This window comes from Syzygium oleosum, unplaced genomic scaffold (genome assembly GCF_021117445.2).
Source record: "Syzygium oleosum isolate NSW1041296 unplaced genomic scaffold, Sole_v2.1 Sole_v2.11, whole genome shotgun sequence".
NCBI lineage: Eukaryota > Viridiplantae > Streptophyta > Magnoliopsida > Myrtales > Myrtaceae > Syzygium > Syzygium oleosum.
Window position 1 is genome coordinate 9,217,047 of NW_026607495.1, and position 22,340 is coordinate 9,239,386.

Genomic DNA, 22,340 nt, shown 5'->3' on the forward strand with positions numbered 1-22,340 from the left:
AAGTATTTGAATGACTCGAATGTGATTATAATCTCTATATTATTGCTTGATTTTATAATGAAATCTTATACAACTCTTCTTATGGAGTAAATGATGTCGATCAAATTTTGTAAATTCAATATTCGATTGTGTTGAATTGCTTGTTTTTCGTGACAAACATCATTAATTGGTGACTACCATAATGGTGATTTATTGTTCTCTCCACTTGCCATTAGCAGGGGTCCACCACGCGGTAATACTATCTCTCTCTCTCTCTCTCTCTCTCTCTCTCTCTCTCTCATTGGTCTCTAACAACGATCTGCCGTCAAGAGGGGCCCATCATGTGGTGATCATACTTCGGGAAAAAGACATCATAAATACTATAATTTTCGTGCGGCACTCATTTGAATATTATTACTTTACTTTCGATCACTCGAATGCCATATCTTTTATACAACGCTCATTTTAGTACCATAATTTTTTTTTCCAATCACTTAAGTGTCATATAACCTTTCAATCAATCACTCAAATGTCATAACTTTTTAAAAATGTTAACCACAAGTACCATATCACGTGAAATTCCTAAAACTTAGGTGAACATTTTTTTTTTTAAGTTATGACACCCGAGTGATCGATTGAAAGTTGTGGCACTCAAGTGAAAACTTTTTAGAATTCATGATACTCAAGTGATCGAAAAAAAGTTATGGCACTTAAGTGAACGCCGTACTAAAGTTATGACACATGTGATATTATTGTCCTTCCTATTTTTGAATGATTAAGCCATTTGGGCTTTGCCCTTTTTCTTAAACCTTATCTAGAATTCTGTTTAACATCATAGAATAGTATATATTATACATATAGTTTTATTCTCCAATCACACCATACAAGACTACGTACCTTCTCTTATCCTATTTAATCAAATAATCGCGAGGCCAATCAAAACATTATACTTCTAGCAGCTGTTTTTGTTCACAGACTGTTTAAGTTAATTAATTCCTTGGAATTGATGGTCAAGGAAGGTCCACGTTAGTCCCATAGAAAAAGTAAAATTTGCCAACTGAGGATTAGAACCCTTTACAGAGAATAGCATCTGCATAATCATATATTAACTTTAACTTTTCCCGCTTTGGGGTTTCAATACGGTGAAAGCACTTCCAACAAGTATGGAATCAAACAAATCATATGCACTCAGATTTCTCAGCAACATATGCTGCTCTGATCTTGGTCTTCAGTTCTACAAGGTGTGATTTGATGGAGAGCAAGCCCGGTTCATCCAGACCCGACCGCAAAACGACAGAGAGAAACAGGAGAAATCAAATGAAGGCCCTCTTCTCCGAGCTCCACTCCCTTGTCCCTCCACAGAGTCATGGGATCTCTCTCTCTCTCTCTCTCTCTCTCTCTCTCTCTCTCTCTCTCTCTCTCTACAGTGTATTATTTTCATGTCAGTTATATTACGTACAAAACACCATTATTGATTTCAAGATTCTGTTTTTCAGATGGTGCTTTTAGCCATTTTTGAAATAATCATGCGTTTTTTTCCGATTTTGTCTAAAATGAATAAAGAACAAAACTAAATCCCCTAAACACGAGGAACCCATCTAGGGTTTTTTCCTGTTTCTCCTTTGGTCAAACTTCTAGTAAAACGCTAAGGATGGTGATGTCCCCTCATTCGAGCTTGACGATAAATGTCTAGCATGGTGTGGATTGTAAAGTGGTAGTGAGAGTTGAGCACAATTTTAAGAAAATTAAGTACGAGATTCGGGTTATTTGCAAATGGAAGTTTTTAAGAGAGGGTCCAGTATGAGGTTCATCATATTGGTATGTGATAGATTTTGTCGATGAGGGTGAATTTAGGTGGTATCTTCTTGAGTTCAAAGTCTCTGAATTTTTGTTCCAAGTATATTTGTTAATGCATTTTGATCAAGTTTGTGTTGACATTGTCCTTCCTTACTTATGATTTGGTTGTAGAAATCAACCTTGTCACTGCCCAATCAATTAGGCAGAGCCGCCAATTACATAAAGAACTTAGAAGAGAAGGTGGAGAAATTGAGGGAGCAGAAGGAGAGGTTGTTGGAAATTGAAAAGATCAACATAGACATGAACAATGGACCAACAATCAGGTTCAAGCCGCCAGAGAATGCAATTTGGAACACCGGGTCAATCCTCGAGGTTGTTCTTGTCACTGGATTGGCTGGCCAGTTCATGTTCAATGAGATTGTTCGTGTGATTCACGAAGAAGGAGCTCATATTGTCAATGCCAATTTCTCTGATGTTGGTGATGCAATGCTTCACACCATTCATGCCAAGGCAGGAATTTGTTTATATTTTGATCCCAAAATGGTTAGAAATTATACATTTAGAACAAAAAGTGTACTAGAAAACCTAGAATTTTGGAACTCATACTTAGAGATGATATATAAAATTAGTTTATGGAGTGAGGTGGTAAAATTCTGTTAGGCATTCAACTATGATCCACTTATTTTTATGTGTCGAGGATGCCAAACTCACTCAAGTAGTAAAATCATGTTGATCATGAATGTTCTCATTATCTTGTTTCTTGTATTAGATGGTAGTCAAAACCTTGGTAGTTGACCCAAAGATGAACTTGTTTGATGGTGTGGGAATCGAACACGTGCTGCCGGTACCAGTAAACGGGTTTTTATACGCCTCGCTTCAAGATGACTCGTTTAGGAATTTCTAGAGCAGGCTTGAGAAGCACAAATTGGTCATAGGAGATTTCCCTTGTCCGTGCAAGGTATTTTCACCAGTTGTTGCGGTATTGACAGCAAGACATAAGGGCCAACCATGTTTAATTTACACACCACGTAGACAAAAGCTGAAGCCTCATTGACTTTTAACTTGTAACCTGGAGAGTTTGAAGGAAATTCCCGGCCAAGGTTTGCAGGAGATGTTTTCATTTCCTTCTTTCAGTCTTTACAATTAGCTGGTTGTTCAGTATTCTTTCTAAGTTGAGTGTATTGTAGGTTGGAGATGGCGAATCTTCAGATGAGAGAATCTCTGAAAGGCTGCGGAAGATTGTCAATGATACGCGAATGGAGTTTCCTCATTAATCCAGTGCTGGTTGAATATTGCAGAGTCATCGCACCTTCAGAGGATTGTCTACTCGTTTCTTATAAATATGTAACTACATATTTAATTCCGAGGAGTTTCAAGAATGATTTTATAAAAGCTCTGGACAAGCTAGCTCTAACTTTTTCAATGCTTTTCATTTGTTTTCTGACATAGTACCATGTTGTCACTACGATTGTCTTGTACTCTCGCACTCTCTCTAAGCAATTTCCTCACTGATTATATGTGTGAACATCAACACACTTCTCATTTCTGAAATCTTTCATAACAAATCATTTCTAAGTATTTCTATATAATTAAGAGATTCTTAATATTCTACTTAATCTACTGCATGAGCAACGTATATGAAATTGGCCCTGTTATGTTAGTGATGTCGGATACTTAAACCCCCTCCCACGTGCAAGCCGGCATTAAGAACAACATGTGGGCGGAACTTTGCTTTGATATCATGTTAGAAGATACAACCAAAAAGTTTTAACCTTATAGGTGAAGAGAGACCTTATGTATATAGATATAAAGAGCATAATAACCCCGTAAACAAGCGATGTGGAATACTTTCAACACCATAGACCTTCTAATTTGGTGAAAGTACAAGTTGCATTGTCTATGTAGTTTATGTGCTGAATGCAAGCAACAACCTTCTTTGAATATTTCCTTCTGCTCTTTTATTTTTTTTCCTTTTGGAGAACGACGGTCTCAGACTTTAATCCTCTTGTTGGATCACCTTCTACGGGCACTTTTAAAATACCTCTGGTGTATCGCATAACATTACAACGTGTAGGTATAATTAAGTATAAAAGCATTGTAAAAGTTGTTGACGATGTTACGGCGATTCGGCATAATCAAATGCATAATAATAGTAAAAATGAGATGGTATATTACATTCACATATCTTAGAAATTTCCCACCTTCTACTAGCTAGGTGGAGTTTCCCTAGGATCTTGGTGTTTTGATCTTATCTAAAATTATGAAATGAGAAACCTTTTGATGTAGAACGGATATTGCTCTTATTGTGCTAACAAGCAATCAAATACAAATAAACTAGAAAAGAGGAAATAAATCGGACACGATTTACATGGTTCAGTCCATGTGACCCATTCCATGGGAAGCGAAGAGCAATCTAAGAGTCTACCGTTGATGAAGTGATATAAAGAAGATTAGTTACTTAAATACTCTCAGTGTTCCCAACCTCTCAATTACACCAATAATCACTTAGTGTTTAGCTCTCAGAATTTTTCACGAAACAATCTAAGTCAATCTCGCAGGGAGATACACAAGAACCATACCAAAGACGACTTCATTGAATTTTGCGTTTGAAATAAGACGACTGTGGGCCGCCATGACTTAAACGAAGCATATGGCTAATGGGATGGAAAGTGAGCAAGAGAATGAACTATAAATTAAGCCAACGCAGAATATAGAGGCAATCCTAGTATGAACTTGGCATTTAAAAATGCCAAATGAAATGGGACTCAACTCTTCAAAAGGAGAAAAAGAACATAAAGACTATATCCATATCATCAGAATTTATCATAGAAAATATGGTTCTACTTGAACATATTTTTCAACTCATAAAAACTCCCAAAATGGTGCCATTATCCAATTTTACCCTCCTCTACAATTCCATCCAATTTCGCGGTTAAATGTCCTGCATGATAGCTGACGAGCATTTGAATCTCACACTTATGTGGCATTTGTTATTATTAAATATTTCTTTTAAAAATCAACAGATTCAAATCTAAAATGATGTTGGCAAAAAATTAAAAAGTAAACGTGGGTTTTAACAAATAAGAAAACTAACAAAGTGAAAATACAGAAATTAAAACAGACTGAGAAAGGAAATTATCAACCTGGGGTCATCGCCCCCATTCAAAAGACATCCATATGCCATGGCCATTGAAGAGACGTACGCGTGCGTCATCGTTTCTGTTGAAATAGTTTGTTATATATAAACAATTAAGAGAATAGATTAAATTGGACATGAAAAAGTGTGATTATCGGGTATGAAAAAAAGCGATTAATGACATGAAAAGAAGTAATGCTTGATAAAAAAAGGTTAATTATAGGGATACACCATAAAAATAAAAATAAAACATTTTCCTCTGTAGTTCCTACTCGTGACCTAAAGCCTTGGAGAACTGCGGATCACTATTGTGTGCAAAAGGTTAGATAGGCTCGAGTCTGCCAAACTTTAGAATCCCCTCTTTCTCAATGAGCCCAATCCATTGCCATTATTGTCGTGGTCAAGTCACAACCGCCCAACAATCCTTGCCCCCCAACCATGACACTCTTCTCTCCCGTCCTCCCTTGATCTTCGTACATCCCTATAGCCCACTCTTTATCTCTTTGTCCCTCTCTCTTTCCAGATAAATTGGGACCCTCGATGCCGGAGTTGGAAAATCCTTGTCGATGGAGGATCATCATTTTTTAATGGAGGCCCATGTAAAACTAAGGAAACCCGAATCCCACCCAACTTGCTTTCACAGTTGGGAAGTCAAAATTACGTGCTAGTAGACGATTTCTTTTTGGTGATTGGTAGACCGTCGAAAATCCTGCCCAATCACATGATGAGCCCAGCCAGGGGAAAGTAGACATCAGCCCTGGCTATGGGCAGCGACATGACTCGTATGTCTCTCTGCACAACCTCAGATGGAGAGGGATTGCACCACAACAAATGAGGTAAGAACTATACTGCACTACTTTTGACTCTCTTTTTATGGTACTTTTATGAGGAAAGTCAGTATCAATTGGTCGGTATCAAAAACCCGTTGAATCCGAATAAGAAGCGATTTGGGATGAATCGTCCCAATACAAGATTGTATACATTTGACGATATGGGGAATGGAACTCATGTTGCGCGTTCGATTCGTAAATATGTCTGTACGTTGATCTTTAGGTTAATTATCAACAAGAATTTATTGATTATGGAAAAATTTTGAAAGTTCACTTTTGCATTTGGTGATGTGTAAAGTTGTGATATCCAAACTGGCTATGGCCATCCGACCAACCAAAAAAAAACTGGCTATGGCCATGTTAGTATTAAATTTTGCGTTTGCTTTTTAAGTAGTCAATAACTTGGGGCCGCCAAGACTTAAACAAAGGGGGCCTAATGGGATGGAAAGTGAGAAAGAGAATGAACTTTAGCGTAAGCCAATGAAGAATATAAGGCAATCCTAGTGTGAACTTGACTTACCAATATTCCCAATGGAATGCTACTTGGCAAATGAAATGGGACTTAACTCTTCAAAAAGAGAAAAAGAAAAGAAAGAATATATGGATATTTTTCAGGTTAATATCACAAAAAAATCTTAAACCATTACTATTTGAACATATTTATCCCAAATTATTTTTCAGTCCATAAAAACTCCAAAGTCGTACCATTGTCCCATTTACACCCTCCATGACAATTCCGTCCAAATATGTTGTTAAATGTCCTATGTGACAACTGACGAGCCTGACAGTGTTTGCAAGGCACGTTTACATGACATTTTTTATGCATGATGACTATATTGCCATTTTCGATGGAGGCCCATGTAAAATTGGGGAGACGGGAATTTACCCAACTTGTTTCCACTGTTGTGACTCCAAAGTTACGATTTGTAAATTAGAACTTCATATGATTGGTACACTTATGAAAACTCGCTAGGCTCTAGAATATCTTGCCCTTCGGTGATTTCGCACACATTGCATAATCCAATCCACCCAAGTATGTAAATAATATTTTCTCATGTGGTTAAATCCTATCAATCTTCAACAACGCCAATTCCAATCACTATGAAGGAGCCCAGCCAGGGGACAATTGAAATCAACACTGAGAAAAGCATATTACCAAAAATGTGAAGAGACATTACTCATACGTCTCTCTCCACAGCCCCAAATTGAGTGCGCTTGCACTATATCGATCAGATAAGAACTACACTGCACAGCTTTTGACTCTCTTGGTACCGGCGATGATGAACTTACTTGAAAAGGCAATCACAGCGACACGAGAACCTCTCTTTTTTCTTACTTTTATGAGAGAAGTCTCCTTCAATTGATCAGTATCAATAATGGATCCGGATAAGACACGATTTGAAATGATTTCTCATAATACGAGATTATTTACATTTGATGATATGGGGAATCGAACTCGTGTTGCTCATCTAATTTATAAACATGTCTCTTCGTTTGATTAATAGGCTAATCGTCGATAAGAGTGTATCAATCACGGGAAAAAATTTGAGAGTACACTTCTGAATTCGGTAATATGCGAAGTGTGATATCCAAATGGGCCATGGCCGTATAACTCATCTTTTTACCTTCCTTTTTTTTTATTTGAGTGATTTATTATGAATAAATTCCAATTAAAAAGCATTTAGATAAAATCAAACATGAAACAGGTTTTTGATTATTTAATCTTATTTATCGTATTAACATATTAAACATGTAAATGTGGAATTTCTCATGATGGATTATGGATAATCTAGTCGAATCATCTCCCTCTGGGTTAAGTATGCCGTAGTTTGAGTTTGTTTTGCTTTAATGCAATCAAATTAAATGAGAATGAATTGATTTCTCAAATAAATTGCATATTGGGATGTTAAATACGAATCTCATAATGGAGAGGAAAACATTAACTATTCCTTTCTTGTGCTTATGCCTTCTGAAATAAAAGAATCCAAAATTACTGGAATATTATCAATGTGTAACCTACCACGAGATGTAATCAGAGAGAAAAGGCATCCAAAGGTTATGCATTAGCATTATTCCAATAGCAAAATAGTGCACACATTGATTTCTCAAAGTAGAATGTGCACAATTGAGTGCCTAAAGCTGAGAAAAATCGGATAGCCCCACAAATTAAATCGACTATTTTCGTGTTTGTAGCCAATAGTTTAATCATCATATGTTGCTTGTTTGTGATTTATATGCTAATCCAAGAGTATGCCTTTGCATAATTTGAGTTTATTTCTAATCGCAGGATTAGTTAAGTCAAAATTTCTACGGATAATTTCTTGAAGCTAAGTTCGTCTCCTAGCTGGAAAGTTGGGTCCACCACTGAAAGCACAAATACTACAATTTGAATTCACACCTTTAGCGAAGAAAATAATACCTATTGAGCAATCCTTCAGGTTATCCAACTTTGTCTGTCCTAAAGCATCTACTATCGCTGAATATATCAATTTTTTTTCTTAGTTCACTAAATCTGCTTGAATTTGTTTGATTTTGAACGAAATGAAATTGACACTGAATTTCCAAAAATTAATTATCTCCTAGAAATCTTACAGAAGATATAGTAGACGTTCTAGAGATTAGTGAATCACGCACATTGTACATGTCAACAATTACATGTAAATGTTCCTGAACAAAGTAAGGCGCGAAGAAAAGAACACCTGTTGGGCAATTTTTCAGGTTATCAAACTTTGTTGGTCCTAAAGCATCTATTATTGGGAAAATTACCAAAACAGCCCTAAACCTATTGCAATGTGCCAATTTAGTCCTAAACTTTTTTTTGTGCCAATTCAGTCCTAAAACTTTTGGATTTGTTCCAATTCAATCCATCCGGTCAATTTTGGACGACAGGCAATGACGTGGATGGCGGCCAGGTGATCGGCCAACGCTAATGTGGTAATTTTTAATATTATTTTTTATTTTTTTAGATTTTCTTTTTTCTTTTTCCTTTCCTTTTCTTTTTTTTTTTCCCTTCATCTTCATCTTCAACCTTTGGCCGGTCGCCGGACCGGCGATCGCCTAGAGGTGGAAGCCGGCGAGGTCGGCCTAGCTGGCCGTTGGTGAGGCTCGACCTCACTAGCGTTGTACGAGGCCGAGCCTCGCCAACGACGGTGAGGAAGACCCCTCGCCAGATCGCCTCGCCAGTTGCCGGCGAGTTCAAGCCTTGTCAGATCTGGCGAGGGGTCTTCCTCGCCATCGCTGCAAGGCTCGGCCCCGCCGACAACTAGCGAGGCTCAACCCCGCCGTTGCTAGGCGAGGCCAACCTCGCCAATGCCGGTGAGTTCGAGCCCTTGCTAGAGTGATGCCGAAGACGACCCCTCGCTAGATCTGGCGAGGCTTGAACTCGTCGGCAACTGGCAAGGTCGGCCTCGCCCAGCAACGGCGAGGTCGAGCCTCGGCCGACCTTGCCAGTTACCGGCGGGGCCAAGCCTAGTCAGCAACGGCGAGGACGACCCCTTGCCAGATCTAGCGAGGGCTCGTCCTCTCCCAGCAACAACGAGGTCAGCCTCACCCAACGCCGGCGAGGTCGAGCCTCGCCAGCGGCCTGTAGGGCCAACCTCACCGACCAAAGGTTAAAGATGAAGACAAAGGGGAAAAAAAAAAAGGAAAGGAAAAAGAAAAGAAAAGAAAAAATAAATAAATAAATCGAAAAAATAAAAAATAATAGTAAAATTTGCCACATTAGCGTCAATCGGCCGGCCAGCGTCCACGTCATCACCGGCCGGCCAAAATTAGCCCGATGGACTGAATTGGCACAAATGCAAAAGGTTTAGGACTAAATTGGCACAAAAAAAATGTTTATGACTGAATTGGCACAATTACAATAGGTTTAGGATTATTTTGGTAATTTTTCCTCTACTATCACGGTGTATATCTTTACTTTTTCTTAATTAACTAAATCTATTTGAACTTTAATAAGATTCTTAAACGAATAGAAATTGACGTCAGATTTTTTAATCTTAATTATATCCTAAAAATTTTACAAAGGAGATAGTTGACGTTCTAGAGACTTGAAACTTGTGAATCATGCACATTGTACATGTCGATATTACATGTGAATGCACTTGCACGAAGGAAGGCACTTTAGGCTTTCTATTTTTAAGGGAAGAAGCAAACAAAGGAGTAGTGATCAATTTTCATGCTTTTTACGGTCCACTCATGCACTTTAACGCTGCAAATGGTAAAAGGAGATCTCATGGGACGTCATCCATAATACCTCACCAATTATTCGTCATCTAGAGACCGTTTGCTTAGGATGCAATTACCTTATTAATAGGCTCATCAATAGCTCAAATAATTGATTACTTTTTGGCAAAATTATCTTTTTCATCCCTATACTTTCACGTTTTTCCTAATCAAGTCCGTATACTTTTGATTTGTCTAATGAAATCGCTTTACTTTCACAAATTTTCTAATCAAACCCGCTTTGATTAGAAAAGGCGTGAAAATCTGGTACTACCTGAACATATTTACTCTAAATTATTTTTCAACTCATAAAAACTTTCAAAATGGTGCCATTATCCCAATTTTACCCAACTTTACAATTCCCTCCAATTTCGCGTTTAAATGTCACGCATGATAGCTGACAAGTGTTTGCGTCTCATGCTTATGACGCTTTTATATCATTAAATATTTCTTTAAAAAATCAACAGATTTAAATCTAAAATGATGTTGGCAAAAAAAATTAAAAAGGGAACATGGGTTTTGACAAATAAGAAAACTAACAAAGTGCAAATAAAGAAAATTAAAAAAAAGACTGAAAAAGGAAATTATCATCCTCATATCATTGCCTCCAATGAAGAGATTGAAGATCTCGTGGCCATTGAAGAGACGAACACGTGCACTTTCGTTACTATTGAAATAGTTTGTTATATATAAATAATTAAGAGAAGAGAATAAATTGGACATGGAAAGAAGTGATTAATGACATAAAGAAAAGTGATTATTGATAGAATCAAATTTAATTATACTGTTAAACCATAAAAAAAACATTTTCCTCTATAGTTCCTACTTGTAACCCTAAGCCTTGGAGAATCGCGGATCACTATTGTGTGCAAAAAGTTAAATAGGCTTGAGTCTACCAAACTTTATAATCCCCCCTTTCGTCCTAAGCCCAATTCATCGCCATTACTGTCGTAGTCTAGTCACAACCACCCAACAAACGCCGCTGCCCAACTACAACACTCTTCTCTCCCGTCCTTTCTCAATCTTCATACATCCTTGCAGCCCAATCTTTTTGTCTTCGTCCCTCTCTTTCCAGATAAGTTGGGAGCATCGATGCTGTAGTTGGAAAATCCTTGTCGATGGAGGATCGCCATTTTTCAATGGAGGTCCATGTAAAATGGAGGAAACCCGAATTTACCCAACTTGTTTTTACGGTTGCGAAGTCAAAATTACGTGCTAGTAAATGATTTCTTTTAAGTGATTGGTAGACCGTCGGAAAATTCTGTCCAATCACATGATGATCCCTAGACATCAACCCTGACGAAAGCATATTACCCAAGATGGGAAGCGACATGACTCATACGTCTCTATCCACAACCTCAGATTGAGAGTGATTGCACCGTATAAAAGTGGTAAGAACTATACTGCACAACTTTTGACTATCTTGGTACTGGCGATAATGGAATTTCCTCGAAAAGAAAAAACATGAGATAAGAACTTCTCCTCTTTTCATCGTACTTTTATCAGGAAAGTCTGTTTCAATCGGTCGGTATCAATAACCCATCAGCTCCAGATAAAGATGAGATTTGAGATGAATTGTCCCAATACAAGATTGCTTACATATGATGATACGGGGAATCAAACTTGTGTTGCGTATTTGATTTGTAAATATGTCCATTCATCGATCAATAGGCTAATTATCGATGAGAATTTATTAATTATGGCAAAATTTGGAAAGTACACTTTTGCATTGGGCGATGCGTGAAGTGTGATGTTCAAACTGTAAGAAATTTCTTAATGTGAACTTTATTAATTGAGATTAACTGTATTAGTCTGATCTAATAAAGGTAAGATATATGAGTTCTTAATAAGTCTAATAAGGAGCTAGTTAGTGTGGGCCAAGTACGGCCCGGCCCGTGATGAGAGGGCCCATGGCCGAAAACTCTATAAATAGCGCTCAAGTCCCTTGTCTAACTTGATGATGCACAATTTGATTCACAAAACGGATATAGAGAGGAATTTCTTCTCATTAGGCCAGTGTTCCTACAAAGGAAATAAGAGAGAAGCACTTGAGTTCGTGTTTAGAAACCGTCGTCAGTTTCGCATCAAGTTCGATGGATTCCAAATCAGGTGCGCGAATCAATAACTTCTCCATTTACGTGTTTCAATTTCTGATTATGGTGTTCCTGGGCATGCCATTTTCGTTGTCGACACAAATTGGCTATGACCATGTTAGTATTAAATTTTGCGTTGAATTTTGCTTTTTAAGTAGACAACGACTTGGGGCTGCCAAGACTTAAACGAAGGGGGCCTAATGGGATGGAAAGTGAGAAAGACAATGAACTTTAGCGTAAGCCAATGAAGAATATAAAGGCAATCTTAGTATGAACGTGACTTACCAATATTCCCAGTGGAAATTATCCAAATGCTACTCGGCAAATGAAGTGGGACTCAACTCTTCGAAAGGAGAAAAATAAAAGAAAGAATATATGTATATATAGTTGGGGTTAATATCATAGAAAATTTTAAACCGGCACTATGAACATATTTATCCCAAATTAGTTTTCAATCCAAAAAAACCCAAAGTCGTACCATTGTTCCACTTACACCCTTTGTTACGATTCCATCCAAATATGTCGTTAAATGCCCTATGTGACAGCTGATGAGGCTGACAGTGTTTTGCATGGCACGCTTATGTGGCATTTTTTATGGGTGATGACCATATAGCCATTTTTCATTGGAGGCCCATGTAAAATTGTGGTTATGGGAATCTACGCAACTTGTTTCCACTGTTGTGACGTCAAAATTGCGATTTGTAAATTAGAACTTCATATAAGTGATTGGTAGACCTATTAGAAAATCTTGCCCTTTGGTGACTGCACACATTGCATAATCCAATCCACCCACGTACGTAAATAATCTTTTCTCATGTGGTTAATCCTATCAATCTTTAACAAAGCCCATTCCAATCACTACGAAGGAGCCCAACCAGGGGACAATTGACATCAACCCTGTGAAAAGCATATTACCAAAAATGTGAAGAGACATGACTCATGTGTCTCTCTCCACAGCCCCAAATTGAGTGCGCTTGCACTATATCGATCAGATAAGAACTACACTGCACAACTTTGACTCTCTTGGTACCGGCGATGATGAACTTACCTTGAAAAGACAATCACGATGACATAAGACCCTATCTTTTTTCTCGCCTTTATGAGAGAAGTCTCCTTCAATTGACCAATATCAATAATGGATACAGATAAGACACCATTCGAAATGATTTCTCATAATACGAGATTGTTTACATTTGATGACATGAGGAATCAAGCTCGGGTTACGCATCTAATTCATAAACATGTCTTTTCATTCGATCAATAGGCTAATCGTCGATAAGAATGTATTAATTATGGAAAAATAATTTGAGAGTACACTTCTGAATTCGGTGATATGCAAATTGTGATGTCCAAATGGGCCATGGCAGTATAAGGCAGTCTTTTTACCTTCCTTTTTTTTTATATGAGTGATTTATTATGAATAAATTCCAATTAAAAAGCATTTAGATAAAATCAATCATGAAACAGGTTTTTGATTATTTAATCTTATTTGTCATCTTAACATATTAAACATGTAAATGCGGAATTTCTCATGATGGATTAGGGATAATCTAGTCGAATCATCTCCCTTTGGGTTAAGTATGTCGTAGTCTGAGTTTGTTTTGCTTTAATGCAATCAAATTAAATAAGAATGAATTGAATTCTTAAATAAATTGCATATTTGGGTTTTAAATACGAATCTTATAATGGAGAGGAAAACATTAACTATTTTTGTCTTGTGCTTATGTCTATTGAAAATAAAAGAATCCAAAATTCCTGGAATATAATATCTATGTGTAACATACCACGATCAGAGAGAAATTAGCATTATTCCAATTGAGTGCCTAAAGTTAAGAAAAATTGGAGAGGCCCCACGATTTTTGTTCTCTTACGTAAATCGATCCTTATCGTTTTTGTAGCCCACATTTTAATCTTCATATGTTCCTTGTTTGTGATTTATTTGCTAATACAAGTTTACTATTTGAGTTTATTTATTATCATGGGATTACTTAATTCAAAATTTCTCAAGATAATTTCTTAAAGCTAAGCTCATCCCCAGCGGGAACATTGGGTCCGCCACTAAATGCGTAAATATTACAGTTCAAATTTAGACCTTTAACGAAGAAAATAACACTTGTTGAGCAATCCTTCAGGTTATCCTACTTTGTCTATTCTAAAGCATTTACTATCACTGAATATATCTTTTTTTTTCTTAGTTCACCAAATTTGCTTGAACTTTTGTTTGATTTTGAACGAAATGAAATTGACACCAAATTTCCAAACTTGATTATATCCTAGGAAATTTACAAAAGCTATAGTCCACGTGCTAGAGACTCTGTGAATCTCACACGTTGTGCATGTCAACAATTACATGTGAATGCTCTCGGACAAAGTAAGGCGTGAAGAAAAGAACATCTTATGAGCAATTTTAAAGGGCAAAAGAATACTACGAGTGCCATAACTTGTGTACGGCGCTCACTTTGGTGCCATAAGTTCTTTTTGGAACACTTTAGTGCTAAAATTTTTGAAAAACGATCACTTAAGTGCCAACTCCGGTGCCGTACACAATTTTTCGCCGGAAATCCGACGTGGCATTTTTTTTATTAATTTCTGAAGCTGACGTGGCTCGCCGGAGATTAGCACTTAAGTGATCGTTTTTCAAAAATTTTAGCACTTAAATGATCGTTTTTAAAAAATTTTAGCACTTAAGTGATCCAAAAAAAACTTATAACACTTAAGTGATCGTTTTTCCTCCGACTTGGTACCAAAGTGATCCGAAAAAAAGTTATGGCACCAAAGTGATCTCCGTACACAAGTTATAGCACTTATAGTGTCCTTTTGCCAATTTTAAAGGTTATCCACCTTTATCGGTCCTAACGCTTTTTCCCTCTCCCCTTTAGAGTTCTCTCATCTTCTTCCTATATTCACATAGCTTTCTTCTTCAACCTCCATGGAAGGGGTGTTTGAGCTAGACCTCTCCCACCCATCCCCTTTTCCTTTTTCTTTGGCTGATTTGATTCTATATTCTCTCTTTTTTGCTTTCCTCCCATTTTGAGGGGTTTTTCTCTTCTGATCTAGTTTAGATCTAGAAGTTCTTCTCTCCCGTTTCGGGGAGGTTTCAATCTCAATTTAGTCTAGATTTTGGGTTTTTTTGCATATATGATTTTGGGGTTTCGCTTTCCTCAGTTTCATTTGTGTATAAGTCCAGTTTCAAAAAAGATCAAAAGAGCTTCGTGAAAGTTTCACTCTTACAAGTGTCAGATCTGTGCACGTTTAACCTTCCTAACCTAGGCGAGCACCGCCGAAAGGAAAAAATGTAGCAACATATGGAAATCTCGGTGTATGCTTATTACTGAAAATGAATTTGGTGATCGGCCGCCGATTTTGGTTTGAAGAAGTATCAAATATGCTCTTTGAGTTTATGACCCATAATCTTGTTCTGATTATTTATCTTCTTATCTAAAACTTGTTTTGTTGTTTTGGTTTGCAGTTGGACTGCATATCTCTATTGTATATCCGTGAAAATGAAGAAAATATTTCCAAAAAAAAAAAAGCTTTGTCGGTCCTAAAGCATCTATTATCATTATGTGTATCATTACTTTCTCTTAATTGACTAAATATGCTTGAATTTTAATTCGATTATGAAACGAATTGAAATTGACATCAGATTCCGAAACTTAATTATATCCTAGAAATTTTACAAAGGAGATAGTGGACGTTCTAGAGACTTTCAACTTGTGAGTCACGAACTTGTGAGGCGGTTGAGGCTTTTTTTGTTGTTTTAGTTTATTTTATTTTTTAGTGTCCACTCGTGTACTTCATCGCAGAAAATGTTAAAAGGATATCTTATGGGACGTCATCCATAATACGTGACCAATTATTCGCCATCAGTTTGCTTGGGATGTAATTACCTGATCAATTGGCTCACCAATAGCTTAAACAATTTATTATTCATCGAAGAAAATTATACTTTCCATCCCTATATTTTCAAACTTCTAATCAAATCTTTATGATTTTAGTTTATTTAATTAAGTCCTTCAACTTTCATACATTTTCTAATCAAATCTCTTTGATACTAAATCCGCTCATATTTAACCGACATAATTGTCTAACGACGCCAAAGCACGATAGAGCGAATCCCCATGTGAAAGTGTGTGGAAAGTTGAAGGGATCTTGAACAATTATCTCCAAAAATATCGAGGATCCCGACATGCCTACGTATCTTCTGTCTTCAAGCTTTCGAGAGTGAGCTCGTTAGGATTCATTTCTGACTTATCCTTACATATCCCACATTGAAAAGTCTGCGGTTATCATACATCCAAGACACGAATGCTCCCTCGTGAATTTAATGAAATGTCTCTGTGTAATTAAGTTACTTCTTATCACGCAATTACTTAGCTCAGAATTTCTACGGATAATTTCTTAAAGTTAAGCTCGTTCCCTATGCGGGAATCCCAAATCCACCACTGAATGCACAAATATTACGATTTGAATTTAGACCTTTAATGAAGAAAATAACACCTGTCGAGCAATTCTTTAGGTTATCCAACTTTGTCTGTCCTGAAGCATCTGTTACCACTGAATATATACCTTTTTTTCTTAATTTACTCAACCTGCTTGGATTTTTTTTATCTAATTTTGCAACGAATTGAAATTTACATCGGATTCCCAAAGCTCATTTATATCATAGAAAGTTTATAGGATATATAGTCAACAATCCAGAGACTTGAAACTTGTGAATCACGCATATTGTGAAGGTCGACAACTACATGTGAATGCTCTTGGACAAAGTAAGGCACGAGAAAAAGTAACACCCGTTGAGCAATTCTTTAGGTTATCTAACTTTGTCTTTCCGAAAGCATCTTTAGTCATTGAATGTGTCATTTTTTTTTCCTTAATTTACTACATCTACTTAAATTATTATCTTATTCTGAAAAGTATTGAAATTGACATCAGATTCCCAAAACTTAATTATATCCTCGAAATTTTACAAAAGATACAGTAGATAGATGTTCTAGAGACTTGGAACTCGTGAATCACTCACATTGTGCACATCGACAACTCCACGTGAGTACTCTTGGACAAAGTAAGGCGCGAAGAAAATTATGCCTACTGAGCAATTCTTTAGGTTATCCAACTTTGTCTAACCTAAAGCATCTATTATCGCCGAACACATTATTATTTTTATTAATTTACTAAACCTACTTGAATTGTTACCTGATTCTGAAATGAATTGGGATCGACGTCGGATTCCCAAAACTCAATCGTAGAAATTTTACCAAAGATATAATTGAAGTTCTAGAGACCGGAAACTTGGGAATGATGCACATTGTGCATGTCGACTGTTATATGTAAATGCTCTTGGATAATGTAAGGCGCTTGAGGCTTTTCTTCGTAGGAGGGAGCAAAGTCCAAACAAAGGACTCGTGATTGCCCTTGCTTTTTTGGGTCCGCTCCATCACTTTATCGCAGAAAATGGTAAGGAGATCTTATGGGACGTCATCCATAATACGTCACCAATTATTCGTCATCTAGGGACAGTTTGCTTAGGATGCAATTTCCTTATTAATAGGCTCATCAATAGCTCAGATAATTCATTACTTTTTGAAAAAATTATCCTTTTTGTCCCTATACTTTCATGTTTTGCCTAATCAAGTCCTTGTTCTTTTGATTTGTCTAATGAAATCCTTTTACTTTCACAAATTTTCAAATCAAGTCTCTCCCCACCCAGAGATGTGTGGAAAAAATTATCAAATGGTGATAACTTTGAAATAAGATGTGCATAAAATTTAACCAATGCGGAATCCCAACTGGACATCCACATTGGAAAAACTTTATCCACAAGTGCTATGGTGACATCCGACAGCCACGTCAGCTTGATTTGGTGTCGAAGGGACTTGATTAGAAAATTTATGTACGTAAAAAGACTTAATTAGACCAATTAAAAGTATAGGGACTTGATTAGAAAAGGCGTGAAAATATAGGGACAAAAATAAATTTTCCTTTATTATTTTCTGATTGTCAAAGAACTTCAAATGGTAATACATAAGCAATGCCAACACCGGCATGATGAGTCTTCATGATGATAATTGCAAGAACTTAAAATTTTGACATTGGTCAATTGAAGACTTAAACTTTAATCTTGATGAATTGAGAACTTAAGATTTTATAAAAGTCTCAATCAGGTTTTGAGCTCGTCAATAGCATCATTCAGACATTCGAAATCCAATGTGGCTCTCTTGTGGAATATTTCATCATTTGCCATGTGTCATTCTGACGTTTGAATTCAACCAATGGTGAGCTTGGGACTTGATTGTGGGTTTTTTTATATCTTAAGTCCTCAACTAATCAAAATAATATCTTAAATTCTCAATTTTACCATGGCGAAAATGTTAAGTTCTGTTTCCGCACTTATCCGGGGATATCTATGCTTGATTTCAAAGGCTCGTTCTCTTCATTTCAATTCAATATATTATTTTAAATCCTAGAAGAACAAAAGCAAGGTTTATAAGGGTAAAGCTATTAATTAACTTAATTTTTACCATAGAGTGAATTATAGGGGCCACCCTTGCAGGATAATCAATGTCAAGTGGACTAAATTGTGATTAGTGCTTAGTCGCGATGATATTGTTTTTTGCTTGTGTTAACTACGAATCGTGTGTTCTTAGATTGAGGATTTTTATTAGGTCCATTGTCTAAGTAAAAAGTCAGTTACATGTTCACAATTATTAAATTGATTTGTAAAAAAATTTGATTACAAAATAAACTCTAAAAATACATGTCCTTCATCCAACAATAAATCCTTTCAACATCTCGATTTTTGGCCGTGTCTAGTTGTAACACTATTATTGATAAATCTGCCAAATGATTGATTTGTGACATGGAAGCATAAGTTTCCAGATCCTTAGGATTGACACAAGTTTCTAGATCCTTTACGTTAGATCTACAATTGATTCCCAAGTCAGCAATTCTCGGCGGTAATTGATCGAAAATAATACGTTGGAATTTTGCGTAAAGGTCTAGAATTACATTGACAAAATTAAAAAAATTTATTACTAAATTGATATCCGTACAATAGTTTTAGGATTGATTTAGTAATTATCACAGGGATTAGTAGACCTATGAAAACTTGCTAGACTCTCAGTCTCTAGAAAATCCTGTCCTCCGGTGATTATACACACATCGCGTAATCCGCTCTTCCCACGTAGGAAAATAGTTATTTCATATGATCAAGGTTTCCTACTAATCTCCAACAAGCCAATTCCAATCAGTATGATCAGCCCAGCCAGGGGAAAATTGACATCAACCGTGAGAAAAGCATATTACCCAACATGTGAAGAGACATGACTCATATGTCTCTCTCCACAACCTCAAATTGAGCGACTACACCGCACAACTTTTGACTCTCTTGGAGCTGGGGATAATGAAATTACCTTGTAAAGACAACAACAAAAGAAATAAGAACTTCTCTTTTTTCTTGCTTTAATGAGATAAGTCACTTTCAATTGGTCGCTATCAATAACCTCTTCAATCCGGATAAAGCACGATGTGAGGTGAATTGTCTACGTATGAGATTATTTATATTTGATGACTTAAGTATCATAACTTTAAAAAAAAAAAAAAGAATTGTTCACCACAAGTGTTGTAAATTTTAATATTTTGTTGAATTTACAATACTCAAGTGATAGATTGAAAAGATATGACTCCAAAGTAAACATTTTTTAAAAGTTATGATACTCAGGTGATCAATTATAAAGTTATTACATTAAAGTAAGCGGCGTAGAAAGTTATAACACTTGTGGTGCCCTTATTCAATTTACTATAGACTAGTTTGATACAGAGTGCCTAAAGTTAAGAAAAAATTGATAGGTGCCCCCACCAATTCTTCGTTTTTTTCTAGATGGACATAATTGAATTGATCCTTGTCGTTTGTAGCCGGCATTTTAATCTTCATATGTTGCTTGTTTTTATATATATGCTAATTCACGTATTGTATGTCTCTGTAGAATTTAAGTTTACTTTTTATCACTCGATTACTTAGTTCAGAATTTCTAAAGATCATTGCTTAAACCTAAGCTCCTCCCTTCAGCGGGAAACCTGGGTCCACTACTGAATGCGCAAATATTACTATTTGAATTTAGACCTTTAGCAAAAAAAAAAAAAAGTAACACCTTTTGAGCGATCCTTGAAGTTATCCAAACTTTGTCTATCCTAAAGCATCTAATATCACTGAATAAATCGTTTTTTTTCCTCTTAATTTACTGAATTTGATAGAATTTTTATCTAATTACGAAACGAATCGAAATTGACATTGGATACCAACAACATAATCATATCCTAGATATATTTCAAAGATATAGTCCATGTTCTAGAGATTTGAAACTTGTGATTTCAAAGATATAGTCCATGTTCTAGAGATTTGAAACTTGTGATTTCAAAGATATAGTCCATGTTCTAGAGATTTGAAACTTGTGAATCACGCACATAGTGCACGTCGATAATTGCATGTGAATGCTCCCGGACAAAGTGGGATGCTTGAGGCTTTCTCTGTAGGAGGAAGCAAACAAAGGACTAGCTATCACTTTGCATGCGCTTTTAACGCAGAAATTTGTAAAAGCAGACGTCATCCATAATACGTCACCAATTATTCGTCATCCGGAGACAGCTTGCTTAGGATGCACTTAAATAATATATTATTATTTGAAGAAAGGTGGTTCCGTGCCTTGAATTTTTGCCAAGCCCAATTTCAAAAGAGAATTGGGCACCTAAACAGAGACCATGCTTCTACTTTCTTATTAAGTTAAGAGTAGTAATTATTTTGATGACATTTTCCTATGTGTCTAAAATAAATGATGGAGATTAGCCCTAGCTAGCCTGTCACTAGCTTGGGCAATTCCTTTTAGCGTAGCTAAGATGGATTTTCAGGCGACAGATGCCTCGGATGCGGATTCAACTTCTAAAGGACTAATAGACCGGAAATATTTGGCCTTTATGACGTGAGACCACAAAGAGTCCGGGCATGCCATAAGATGTTGAAAATAGGTATAACTGGATCTATCGGTTAGACAATTCTTGCTTGTACATCCCCGGACCCAGACTCCCCCTATAAAGGAACCCGCACTCAAAAGAAAACTCAAGCCTAGAAGTCTAGAAAGGATACCCTATTGCCCAAGAAGAGGGGGTTTAACAAATGGTGGGCCACAAAGGTTTCTTCGTCCTTCTTGAATCCCTCAACAAAGCTGCAAAGCGGATAAAGTGGAAAACTAGTTTTGATATTAAGACTTGGAGCCGGTCTTCCTTCATCCATGATGCCGAAAGTGCCTAAGTACGGCATACGGACGGCTTTGGTTGGATATCCAAGAACTCTATCCCTAAGACAATCTTGAAATTGTCTCGGGGCACTCCAATCAAATTAGTCTTATTTTTCCATTCTCCTATGTGTGGCTCCATCTAAAAAAAAATGGAGCTTCTATGGGTGCTTCAAATAAAGTAAATCGACTAAAGCTCCAACCGACTGAATAAGAAATCACAATAAAGCATTTATTTATTTTTTGTACTCGCTAAGTGAGCTCCACTACTCAGATTTAGTCTTATACGTAATTTATTCTTGTATATAAAGCATGAGAAGACGGTTTAGGCGACTTCGAAAAGACTTTGTCCCTATACTTTTACGTTTTTCCTATCAAGTCCCTATACTTTTCACAAATTTTATAATCGAATTCCTCTTGCTCTAAATCCGACTGGATTTAGCTAATATAGCCATTTGACAACACCAAAATACGATGCGGATATAATATACGGATCCCCACATGGTCATGTGTCAAAAAATTTAGCTAATGGGTACAACTTTGAAATATGTAGTGCATAAAATTTAGCCAATGTGGACAAAATTTTTACTTACGTCATACTCATCCAATAGCTATGTCAGTCGGATTTAGCAGGATTTTTGTCAAAAGGACTTGATTAGAGAATTTGTGAAAGTAGATTGACTTGATTAGATAAACGAAAAGTATAAGGACTTGATTAGAAAAAGTATGAAAGTACAGGAACAAAAAGTAAATTTTTTTCTTTATTATTTTGCTATATAACTATATATCTCAAAATAGGAGACCCCTCTATGCCGACTCAAAGTAAGAATCCAATTCCAATAGATAAAATATTGCAATAATTTGTTACTTGTTCAGACATCAAATCACAAGTCCTATATGTGTGTGTATATGTGTGATATTTGTTGGTTTTTTTGTTCATTAGTGATCAAAGGAGGTTTCGGCCGTGACAATCAATTGTACCGCATGCTTATGA

The 22,340-nt window shown here is 36.5% G+C and overlaps 2 protein-coding genes across 2 annotated transcripts in view; one reads left to right on the plus strand and one right to left on the minus strand.

Moving 5' to 3' along the window:
* The window catches only part of LOC115666161 (uncharacterized), a 102,658-nt gene that overhangs the window by 27,478 nt on the left and 52,840 nt on the right, over window positions 1–22,340 (minus strand). The window lies entirely within an intron of this gene.
* LOC115680451 (transcription factor bHLH162-like) lies at window positions 1,095–3,241 on the plus strand. The gene is made up of 3 exons (XM_056316057.1): window positions 1,095–1,358; window positions 1,956–2,286; window positions 2,964–3,241. The coding sequence occupies exons 1-3, from the start codon at window positions 1,162–1,164 to the stop codon at window positions 3,048–3,050; spliced, it is 615 nt and encodes a 204-aa protein (XP_056172032.1). The 5' UTR covers window positions 1,095–1,161; the 3' UTR covers window positions 3,051–3,241.